We start from the raw sequence: 13,370 nt of genomic DNA on the forward strand, positions 1-13,370 counted from the left end.
TATTTTTATACAATTTGCTATTCTTAAAATATTATATATGTACATTTTTCTTGGCTGAATTTTAAGTATCTAGAATGATAATTTTTTATAAATCTCAACAAAACTGATTGTGCATATTGCACATACAACTATTATTTTACTTTTTTCAAGAATTTATATTATTCAGTTTTCATATTACAGTAAAACAATATCTTTGTGAATCCCAATAAATAAGAGTGTATTGATTCGAATTCTATACATTTTTAAATTATAAATGTGCACCTATATATAATGTAGTGTTTTTTTTTACATGTTATTACATTTTAAATATAAAAAGTCATTATTAAAAATGTAAACTTTGCTCTAATTGTATAGGTTATGATAACATCTATGCACTCTATACGAATAAAATCATAATTAAAATTTAGATTTCGAGCGGAAAAATAAATTTATTGAATTTACAATTGTGTATTTTTATGATATTTATTATTATTTATTGAATAATGATCCTCAGTAAATTTAAGTTATTATATTTTTAATAATTTGAAATCCATTATAGTAACTTATAAAATTAAATTATGAACTTAATTATTATTTTTTATACCCAATTTAGATTTTAAAATACTAAGACTAATTTTAAATATTTATATAGTTGGCATTTGTTTTGAAATATCATAATTTTTGATTTTTAATTTTAAAATATGTAAGTAATGCTGTGTTTAATTTTGACTTAATAATAAATTTTTTCTTTGGCTTTATAATATACATTACGTTTGTAATTATATTTTGTTGTATACTAATATATTAATTTATTTGTCAATGAAAACTACTAGAACAGAACACGCATCTGTTATTATAATCAGTATTTGAATTGACTGTATATTCAATTTCCATTGTTTCTTGTTAATTAACCATTAAGGGGATTGCTGAAATCATATGTTTCTCGTGGCGTGTAATATGGTTAATTGGAGAACGCGGATGTCAAGCCAGGGCTGTCCGAAAGTTTCGCACAATCTAAGATGATACACCCTTTGCAGATAGGGATTACGTGTTCATTATGCCAAGAAATTTACACGAAGAATTTCTTGGTTTTGACGATAGAGACGGAGGGTAGCATTTACCGGATTTCTATTTCCTTCCGGTTAGCAGAAGCTTCCGGCAAAGTTCACCTCACTAAACCCTCGTCTGTTCCAAACCTACACACACATAAATATATTGTGTATCGAGCTATGTTGACTTTTAAAATTACTAAACTTTGTAATGGCGATGGTATATATTTTGTCATAAAATGCAGTCGTCATCTTCAATTGTATTATTCTACGTATATTATACATTTAGGTCATAGAGATGGATATTATCTCCTCGTTTTGTATATAATAATATGGCACTCAGTATATTATAGTATGAAAAAAAATAATGTTTTATTTGATATCTTAAAGAATTTTGGAATACCCTATCTCTTAGCATGGCATAAACGATATAATAATGATGCATATTTTGTTGATTCGGTATAGTGCATACTATCATGTATGTTTTTATAGCATCTATTTTTAAATTTAAGTTTCTTTGTCATTATATAAGCACATATTTAATACCCATTTAATATGTTCGATTACGGACTAATACGTATGTTATCATATTTTATATGATATCGTTTAATACTATTATTATTATTTTCTTTCAGAGATTGGAATGGCACTCAACTGATGCTGATTACAAAATGTGCTTAGTCAAAGGAAAAGATGAGGTATGATGTTAAAATAATAAATGTTTATAAATTTATATTGTAATATAATGAAGCGCTTGAAAATTGAAATGCTTTAAGATACTTATTTTATATATTATTATTATTATTATTTATACATAATAGGTAACCGTTTAAATACTTTAAGAATAAATAAATAGCTTTTATATTATTTTAAAAGTTATAAAATAAATATTTATTTTTATATGTTTCACTACAACTTTAATGAGACATTTTTTAAGCTATAAAATTATTTTAATCTATTTTAATTTATGAAAATAAATTAAATATAATTTCATTTACCAAATTTTAAATAAATAACGATAAATCCATAACTTATTGTTATAGACAGATCTCATTTTATATGGAAAGAGGGGGGAGGTCAACATGGCCCTCACTCGACTGTTTAATAGTTAAATGGTTAATATAATTTATATTATGTTATCTTATTATAATTTACCTATCAAGATTTTTTTTTTTTTTAATGGATATATGTGTATATATTAATAATAGATGTTCACTTATTTGGCTTAAATAATCTTTTCTATGACTAATATTATGAAATTTAAAACCATAATGTTGAACAAACAATGTGGCTTTTACCAGAGTATTAAATTATACAGGACTGGTGTCCTCTAGTGAGAGGGTATGAGATATTTGAGATATCAGTTTTTTTGAAAAGTAAAAATCAGAAATTGATTTATGAAATGCAATATAGGCTAACTTGTTTAAGATAATTAATTGTTTTAACTTTATTTCCCTATCAAAGATATAAATTATTTAGAATGTGTCAAAAATACTTTAAATGTCTTAAATAAATATTGCTTTATGAATAATATGAGTTAAATTTTTTTTTTTTTACTTCTCATTTAAGTATTTTGATATTTATCAATTGTCATTTTGATATTTCATCATGGGCATCAAATTAACTGTACAATTTATTTTGTTTGTTTCTACGATAATTTTATAATTTAAAATATTAATGTAATTTCTTTAAAATATATTTTTCCAAATATTTAAAATTTATCATACTACATATTTTAAATCTTATTTATGTCATTATTGTTATTATTTTTATACATTTTGTTCAAGTTCACTTTTAAAACTTTCTGCATTTCGATTCACTTGTATTCATTGCGTACGTAATAGTGGAACATCTAAGGTTTTCGGTATAAAGACATGTCAAAAACTGTTCAACGGTTCATCTAGACTTAGTCACAGTTTTTTTTTTTCATCCACCCCCATTCGCATTTCTTTGCTTCCTAGCTTTGTTATCATTAAACACGCCCTGTGGCACTGAATATGGTGTCATCTCCGGGTACTGTCGATCAATCAACATACTCAAACTACGCCCCCTATCTGGGCTTCGCTGTACTTCAATGATCATTTTTAAGGCAAGGGCGTAAGATACTTTTAGAGTTTAATAAGACGTGATATTGAGCTTTCGTTGAGACAGGTAGGATTAGTATGGAGCGTGAATGAGATAGTCATCTATCACGAGTGTCTCGAACACGATCATTACCTGTGACTTGGACTAATATTTTCCACAACATTCATATATAATAATATATATATATTTTTTTTTTAAATAATTTTTCAAATAGTAAATTAAAGTTTAATTTAATGCAACGATAATTTTTTTTCTATAAATGTGAATGGAGTTTTTCTACAAATTAAAATATTGGAAATAGAAATAACATGTGTTAATTTTTATTTTTTTATTTTGTATCATAATAAAGTATTATTTTATAAAAGAAAAATATTGTATTTTATGTTTTAAAATTTAATTAGTCCATAATGTATCAGTATTTTACTTGATAGGTTTTTTTTATGAATATTCCACATTGTGCTACGTATAAAATAAAAACGTAAATACTATAAAATATTATATTATATTATATTTAATGATAATACTTCAAGGCTATTTTTATTCCACAAAAATATTAATTTTCATGGTATAATTTATTATTATTATAATTGTTTGTTAACATTTTTATAGGTAACTAATGTAAATATAATTTGTAATAGGTAGGTTCCTAGAATTAAATATTAATCAAAATATTTTAAGTATAATGATTTAACTTTATAAAAAATGCTCATACCCAGTAAAGATCAAACCCTGTCAATTTTAATTCTGTTTTATTTGCTTTATAAATAATAATAAAAATAAAATAAAATAAAAAACATTAATTTTTAGAATTTGATTAATTTTTATTTGCTTATTCTAACATTGTATGAACAGTGTATGTAAGGGTTTATCTTTAAAAGTCGTAATAGGTTATAAATATTTTTATATTTCATAATAATATTTTAAATTATAATGATATTAGTTTCATGGTAATGAAAATATTAAAACGGCGTCTTGTATAGGCAAATGTGATACATCAATACAAAAATAAACATTTTAATAATTATATTATACATTGTTACAATAATATTTTTATATTTTGATAGTATTGTGAAACACAACGTAAAATTTGACGATTTTAATGAACTAGGTGTATGAGCATAAACCTAATTGTATTTACAAAGATAATATTATTATATACCTAGTAACCTTTACAGTGTTGCGTATTGTACTCAATATAATCGGTAGTTATAAAAATTAAAAAAATATTATTTAGGTAATTTTGGAGCTTCCATTTTTGAGCATAAATGTTAATTAAATTTATTTTTTCCTAATATTTGTACATCTTTTCGTAAAAAATAAGTAAATTACATTAATTCTGTTAAATATTCTTTGTTAATTCATTCATTAGTTGGTTATTAATGATGGATACATGAAGGTTATTAATGATGGGTATATGGACGTATTGAGACTGGCTGGTAATTCTAGCACATTTACATGACTCCTAATTCATTGTATTAACCCTGATAATCTAGAACTAACTGTCTGAGTTTCATTTATAATTTAATTCATTATAAAATCTTAAAGCTTTCAATTTTGATGATAGATTGTTTGCCCTCTAACGTTATTCACTTATAATATTGTGTAGAATATTAGTATTCTAAAGAGACATCCAACGTCCAGTGTAATGAAATTAAATTAATTCGGTGATATTATAGTCTATTATTTCTTTGTGTAAAAACTTAAAACTATACGTATTATTGATATTATTATTTCTAGTGTTTGTGACTCTTTCTGTTTTCATTAAACATACGATAAATTTATCGAATAATGCTGTTATAATTTGTGTCTAAACTGTAGCTTTATACCCACAACAATTATAACAACTAGTAAAGTAAATATTTTTAATCGTATAAATTTAATTTGTAATGCATTTTTGTCTTTTACATATTTGTAGTTAATTTTGATATGATTATTTTTATAATTTTTTTCGAAAAACCCTATTTCGACTATTTGTTTTTGTATATACTAAAATTATTATTAAAAATGCTAATTTTATTTTTAAAACTAATTTAATTCGTTTTATGTTTATTTATTTAAATATAACGTATAATCATATTGTAATGATTTGAAAACTTGATAAAATATTAATTTTTAATTTATATTACACCCTTTAAATTATAAAATATATAATATATTAGTAGTAATTTTATTTTCTATAGTTAATTTAAATATTGTAACATTGAATAAGATAAGAGTGTTTGTATAAATCATATTAATTATTGAATATGGCGTTTGCTATACAATATAAACAATCAATCCATGTAACTATCAAATGACAAAAAAAAAAAAAAATGTATAACGATTTATATGTTAATTATCTCTTACTATATAATAACGAGGAATAATGAAAACAATAAACCAAAACTGAGACGAAACATTTTCATTTCTGAGTAAAATTGTCTTTGGTAGGTCTGAAAACCCTCGACACATAACGAGGGTTATTTGCATTTGGTTTTTCTGATAATATTGTTTATCGTCTTATCCGACGGTAGACTTTACTATTACTAAAGAAAAGTGTGAAGGGGAAAAAAGCCGATAAGGAAAAAAGTCCTATATTCCCTTCTTGTACAAAGAATGAAGGGATTATATTCTTTTTCTACTACACCATTTGCTCTTTCTGTTCTTTAATCATTTTTTCCTTTCCATTTGCTAGAGCAGAAGAAAACGATGCACTTGATAAATTACTAACAACCAACAGAAAAATTTTTAATCTTGATTGTTATAATAGTATCACATTTTTTTTTTCGTTGCAATAATTTCAGTATCTTTCCTAACCTAACTCAATATACTACTTTACTTACATGTCTGTTTAATCTAAAATTGCATTAATACTTCTAATACACTTCAAAAAAATTATCAAATAATAATACATTATTAGTTTTGTCATCTATTATTACTTTTAAAATAAAAAATTGCATTTGTATGTATTTAAATTAATTATAATATATCATTAATATAAAATACTAATAATATTAAAACACGAATATTATGTATGTATATTAGTTTGTAATAGAATAACCAATATATTCGTTACATACGTTTTTAACAAAATCTGTTTTTAATTTTGTCATTCTAAACTCTATTTCCCACAAACACGTAACAAAAAATAAAATAAAAATAAATACAATGGTATCGTAGCGACAAGGAACAAGCCGCCTCGAGGGAGTCATTTTGAGATTTGTTTCATGCACGTTCTCTCATCATTTATTTTTTTTTGCCATTCTGAGCATTTATGACTATGCATATAAAAAGCCAAATAATAATAGTAATAATAATAATCATAAAATCCATAAAGAGTGTCCGTATTCGTTTTACGAAATGATCTAACTGACATAGATGTTATGAAACGGTGAGGTGAAATAGAATCTAACTTAATTTACTTCAAATTTTATAATTTTTAATTTTATCTATAAGCACGATACACTGAGAGACTAAACAGTAAATATTAATTATATATTATATTTACGTGCATTGTGTGTTGTTATATTATTATTAATAACGGTTATAATTCACCTGTACAATTCCAAACTTAATTATTCGTATTACGTATTATGTTCAAACACAGAATTAAAACTTATTTGAAAATAACAAAATTAGAAAAAGTAAGTTGATTACATTTCGAAACATGAAAGAAGAATAATATAAAAGTTCGTTTTTAGAGAATATAAAATTATGAGTGTGCTAGAACTACTTACAAATTTCACTTTAAAATTGTTTATTCATATTTTTTTTATATTCTTCTTCTTTAATACTATACAACTTCATAATCAACTAAATATTTACTTTCTAGCTGTAACTTTGTTAACAAATGACTGCCTATTTATTCTAATTAAGTTCATTATATAACAAATTTAGTTGTTATTTTGTTTCACCATGTTCGTATTATCTTATACTACAATAGTAACATTATACATAGAATTAATTACTCTATAAATAAAATAGACTATACATGCCATATTTATCATATATTTAATATTTATTGTGAAATGCATACATTTTTTATGTACGCAAATTAAATTAATAAATTAAAATGTGCAACAATATATTTTATATTTATCATAACGTAAGCTCACACTTCAAAGAGTGATTTTAACGCTTAAATTTCCAGCTAAATGAAACGTTTTAAACTATTTTATGACAACTCTTCAGTTTAAATTAAAAAAAAAAAAAAATCAAAAATCAACCTACATTCATTTTTAGTTCATAACTGTCAAAAGACTCACGTGTACCCACGCACACACACAATATATATATATATATACTATTTAGATTAAATACAAATACAAATAGTCAATATACTTCATCTGTACAATTTTAAACAAGTTTCACATGTCAGTGTTTCACTATATAATTTTGTATTAAATTTTTATAATATTCCTACATGCTGATACAAAACATAAAAAAATAAATTAAATTAACTATAGGTAGATATAATAAATCTATATAATTTTATATTATAAGGAAGTTGCATAAAGTTTTTATAGTGTTTGTGGTTATGGAATGTAATCATAAGTTAGCAATTTTTCCTTTATTCGTTCTCAGATGGGTGACCACTCTACTAAAAAGTTTTTTGTGCGACTTATACTACTTGGTAGTACCAAAATTAAATTAATTATTTCCATACTAAAATCTTTTATAATAAATAGAAAAAATATAGAATAGAATTTACATCATTTAGTGTTCCTACAATGTAGGTTATATAGATTATAGACTACATATACTATGTATTATATAACATAGTATGATCGTTCTTATCGTAAGAATAATATATTATAGGGATATCAAATTTGTAACCTTATATTAAATATACAGTATTGAACAGACACACATATACATATACGCCGCTCATATGTTTGTATTGAATTCGCATTATTACACAAATATTATTGCTTTCGGTAAAGTAATATATTAAACTGAACCCGTGCCGACTGTTGCAATTTTATTTAATGAAAATCGTTTTGTTAAATCAAAAGCGAATGGCCCAATGTTATAGAAAAAATGCTTCACATACCAAGCGAATAGGTAGCGATACATTATGTCTTATGGTCGAAGCATATCAATATTACAAACTTATTATATCAGTTTCGTTCAAAATTCGATAAAAGAGCAAAAGTTTGTTGCTATCCTGTACCGTTTACTACGTATATACATAACTTTTCTGCCATACAACCCTGCCACCGTGCTTATCAATTTAATTGTATCTCCGACTTTGGGCGTTAACGATTTTTCTCCCTCTGCTTGGTCCGTTTTCATTAATTTACTTTCTTACGAGCACCAAAGGAATTAAATACTTTTATCCCCTCATTAAGAAAATAATACTTTTTTTTTAAGACGGTTTTTATTTGATATGGTATACAACAATGCAGTATTTTTTGTGGTTTGTTTGAATGCCCAGTCGTAATAAACACAAAAGTGTATTTTACATTGTATGTGAAAATCATATTTTATCGTTCATTCGTATTATTCATGTACTTGACGTTTATAAATTATTATTGCATCGCCGATTTCATCGATAGTTCACTCAGATGACTAAATATATTAGGTTCAATTTCAAACCGAACGTCGTTTAATATCATATAAGTTGTGACGAATCGATGCCAATATCTATTACTATACGGTAATGGACTTGATATATGTATATATTGGCTTTTTGCTATTAGTTTGTGTTCATATAAACTATACAGTATATAGGGATATCCATTTGTAGTAGAATACTCTTGAAAGTCCTTTGAATTTTAAAATCTGAGTGGATAAATGGCTTTATATGTGCGCACTAATAAGTGTTGTATTGTTCGTTCCAATCTCGAGTACCTATATTATTACACTTGCTGTTTATAGTTCAGAGCCAATCAGTTAATATGCAGATAACATCTTGGAAATATATTTCGTAGCGTGGATGCATCTAACGATTCGCCTCATTTGTTTTCAGGTTCTAAGCTAAAATGTTTGACCGAATTCAACTAAATATTATGTTTACTATGACTAAATAATTTGCGTACACGACTCCTATTCAGAAATAATATAATTTTCTAAATTCTACACAAAAATATATTTGGGATTTTAAAATGGAATATAAAATTGTTATAATCAATCAATAATAATCTACATAACTGCAATTAAAATTTAATATTATTAATTAATGTAATTATAGCACGATTTCGTTCAATGAAAACTTTACAAATTCATCAAACATGCCGAAATACAATCCCTTACAGTTTACGGTACATAATTATGTTATACTACTTTATTTTACGTAAAGTAATACTGTTGCCTGCCGCTTGGTCTAAGTATTACATTAGCCTTTCATTTCTTTTGATATTGTTATTAATTACTAAAAAATTAAAACTGACATTTTTGTGTGGTCTATTGTCTAAGATAGTGAGGAAGGTGAGGACAAATTACACGAGATAGAAAGTTTTGGGTTAAATGTTCGTAAAACTAGGGTCTCGCTGTCAGAAAATAGCCGAAACGTCATCAATAAATTTCAGCTGCACATAACACCATCAATCACCTTCCTCTAGAAAACCAGACGTGACCAGAAAATCTGCCACTCTCTTCCTCAAAAAAAAAAAGAGAAATAAAGAAGGGTTGGTTTAGTAGTGGGGGATGGGAAAAATACTGAAGATGAAGGTTAGATACGATTATATAAGAAAATTGTATGAAGAAGTTCTGCTGCAAATGACAGACCACAGAACTCTACTGATGAATCATTACGATTTACGACTTATATCGTTGACTTATCGTTAAAAATAAGAATAAAAAAAAATGCTTTTATTTAATATGCTAAACGTTATTACAATATCAATAAAACATCATCTCGGGTGTAATTATTAATAAAATAAGTAATTAGCTTTAGTGGAATTAATTATTGTCATATTAATATACACAGTTAATGGAATCATTATTAAAAAATGATATCGTTAGTTGCAAATAATAAAATTATTAATATAGGTATACAACTTATAAAAATTACGATTAAATGCTAAAATCAATAGCTTTGTGTTTATAGTAATTTATTTAGTCTTCTTATAATCTTCAATCGGTAATAAAATATAAATATAAGTAAAATATTATATTAACTTATTCCTAGATGGACTAAATATTTTTTTTGTAGAAATATACTTTAAATTTTCTCGAAATCAAACTTGTATACGTCATATAACTAACTAAAATCCAAATCTTTTTGCAAATATAAATAGTGTGTTGACTATTATTTTTTTTATTATAAATTCACTTGAAAAATGTTCTTATGGATTGTATGGTTTTAGGATAACTGTCAGAATTATATCAGAGTGTTGGCGAAAATATCTGCTGGCCGTCTCCTCGTTTGCGGTACCAATTCGTACAAACCTCTTTGCCGGGAATACGTTATTGAGGTAAGATTTTTTTTATGTATTATTTTTAAATATAATAATAATAATAATAAAAAAAAACATAGTATAAACCTTTATCGTTTTATCGTTTTATATTTTAGCCTGGAAAATATATATTGAGCAAAGAGAGTCCTGGCCAAGCAGTATGTCCGTATGACCCGAAACATAACAGTACATACGCATATGTTGGTAAGTATAAAATAAAATGGATATTTAAAAAATAAAATAAAATAATTTTTCTTTTAATTTAAAGAATTAATTGTTGTTTTATTATAAATAATAATGTTATGTAATTGTTATGTTACATTGTACATACTATTCGATATAACAAATAATAATTATTACTATTTTTTTATTTTAAATATTGACTTTTTTTTTTTTAATAAAACAACATAATAATATTGGAGTTGTAATATGCACATTATACTTACTCATGTGGTTGAACCGTTATTGTTACTACATAAACAAATGTGTGTATAATTAATTATTATATTTTAATTAATGTCACTATATAAAGTATTTTCATCAAATGTGTTTCTTAGATCACATATACAACAAGTAAAATATAATAAATATAAGAACAATATACGTAGTATTGAGACAAAAAAGATTAAAAAAATATATAATTATATTTAGTACTGAAAATTCAAACCTCAAACCCTTAAGTCCCGGATTGAACTTCAAGCTTACCGATAAAATATAGATTATAAAGTGTTTATATGACCGTTTTTAACTACTTAAAAATACCGATTATAATTGCTTTATTACGATATATTTTTAAAATATATTTTTTTCTGTCTACACAGTTATCAATAATAAAGATTTTTCCAATCTAATGCATACGATTTTTTTTTCTTAGATGGGAATTTATTCTCCGCCACAGTTGCAGATTTTTCCAGCATGGACCCTATTATTTACAAAGAACAGTTACAGACCGAACAGTATGACTCATTGAGCCTGAATGGTAAGAAGTATATTTTACTCTCATTAATATACATACAATAAACATTTGTCCTTCTGTACTAATATATATGTATGTGTATGTGTATTAGCCATAGTATTCACATGTCGAACGAACAAGGACAGTATCTTAATTTCGTACGACACTGACAAATTGTCTTATTTTTTTTAGCTCCACATTTCGTGCATTCCTTTGCCCATGGCGATTTTGTCTACTTCTTCTTCAGAGAAACGGCTGTCGAATATATAAACTGCGGAAAAGTGAGTTATTACTATTTCTCTCTTTTTCCATACATTAGTCTAAATGCATCAAACCTACAGTACGCTGACCCACGAAATGGTGTTGTTTTTTTTTACTCTGTTCGATTTTCATGACAAATTACGGCAAACACACGTGCCAGATGTTTACTGACTTTATATATTGCCTATTTCGATTACTGGACAATAATACGTCTTCGAACGGTTTATAGAAAGAAAAAAAAATAATAAAAAAAAATATCCGAGATTTTGAAGAAAAAAAGTTCCACGCAAGTATGCATAATTATTTTAGTAGGTACATGGGGTCGTTAGATGTGTTTCTAAAGTATAATAATCGTCAGAAAATTATTAAGTTCAACGTTGTACTTTTGCTGTTCTTAAACGGAATAGTTATGAACATCGCCGTAGGGGTTTGCTCAGAGTGGCGTAAAATTGGGAAGGAAATTCGGTTTAAACGTCTTCAAACAGTGAGACGACATGTTTTTGTCCGGGGCGTTATATGCATACACGATTTTCCCATAAATTCCGTGCAGGGATTGAATAGTAACTGCATGAATTGGTCGACTGGAGGCTATATAATATATACATTTACCGATTTACTGTGGAACCGCGGGCAGAATGCAATCTGATGGTGTACATCAGCTACAGAAATCACTGGTACTTCGAAATTTACGGTATCGTCGTGTTTTATTTTGTGCATAGTGCATACGTATACTTCGTACATTGAAATAATGTAATAGTATGGGATTGAACGTTTAACTTTGTATAAAAAAAATAATATTACTAATATGTAACATATATACTAATATATTGTGATGGTTTTATTTTTTCACAAGATTATAATATATGTATATATGCAATTAGTTTTATTTATACGTATATAACCATAGCACATGTTAAATTTAAATTATTAATAGTCGTTTAAATGGGGAAAAAATGAAATAAAAAGTTATAAAGTACATTTCACGTGATTTTTAGGTCACTATTTTGAGTATATTATTATTTTAAATTTAAAAATTATAAAGGTAATAGATCTGTACAGAATAAAAAAAAAATGGTAATAAACAAACCACCTATATTAAACAGTGTATTATAAGAAATTAAGCATTATGGCAAACATTTTAAACATCAAGATGATTGAGTATTTTAAGTAGGTATTTAAAAAGTAAAAGAAATATTACAATTATAATTGTTTTTAACCATAATATTATGTGTAAATATAATAAAGTGCCTACGTAATTTTATTTAGGTTTGCCTATTTTCTTAGAGTTTAGTTACCTATATAACCTATTCTATAAATCGTATCAAAGTAAATGATCTATAATATAATAATTTAATTCAAATACTATTCACATACTATATTTAATTACAGTTTAATTATTTTTATATTTTTTTTTTTTTTGCTTCATCCATCTCACTAATTTTGATCAGTTAGTAGTAGATTGATATTATCTACATTCTAAATCGAATACTCTGAATATGTATGTTTAAATATCAAAATTATTTAAGTACATGATATAAAAATTAAATTAACAATTTATATGATTCGAACTTTGGAATATATTTCCATTCAAAAATTGACGAATTCAAGCACAATAGTTATTTGTTTAATTGTTTGAATTATTTGTATGTATAATATTATACA

At 25.2% G+C, this 13,370-nt stretch overlaps 1 protein-coding gene across 1 annotated transcript in view; it reads left to right on the forward strand.

The window, feature by feature from the left end:
• LOC132932357 (semaphorin-1A) overlaps positions 1-13,370 on the forward strand; it is a 168,456-nt gene that overhangs the window by 129,092 nt on the left and 25,994 nt on the right. The window contains exons 5-9 of the mRNA XM_060998702.1: positions 1,664-1,726; positions 10,403-10,510; positions 10,609-10,696; positions 11,367-11,471; positions 11,640-11,728. Of these exons, the coding sequence (XP_060854685.1) occupies positions 1,664-1,726; positions 10,403-10,510; positions 10,609-10,696; positions 11,367-11,471; positions 11,640-11,728 (453 nt within the window). The remainder of the gene's footprint in view (positions 1-1,663; positions 1,727-10,402; positions 10,511-10,608; positions 10,697-11,366; positions 11,472-11,639; positions 11,729-13,370) is intronic.

The sequence above is a fragment of the Rhopalosiphum padi genome, chromosome 1 (genome assembly GCF_020882245.1).
Source record: "Rhopalosiphum padi isolate XX-2018 chromosome 1, ASM2088224v1, whole genome shotgun sequence".
In the NCBI taxonomy this organism is placed as follows: domain Eukaryota; kingdom Metazoa; phylum Arthropoda; class Insecta; order Hemiptera; family Aphididae; genus Rhopalosiphum; species Rhopalosiphum padi.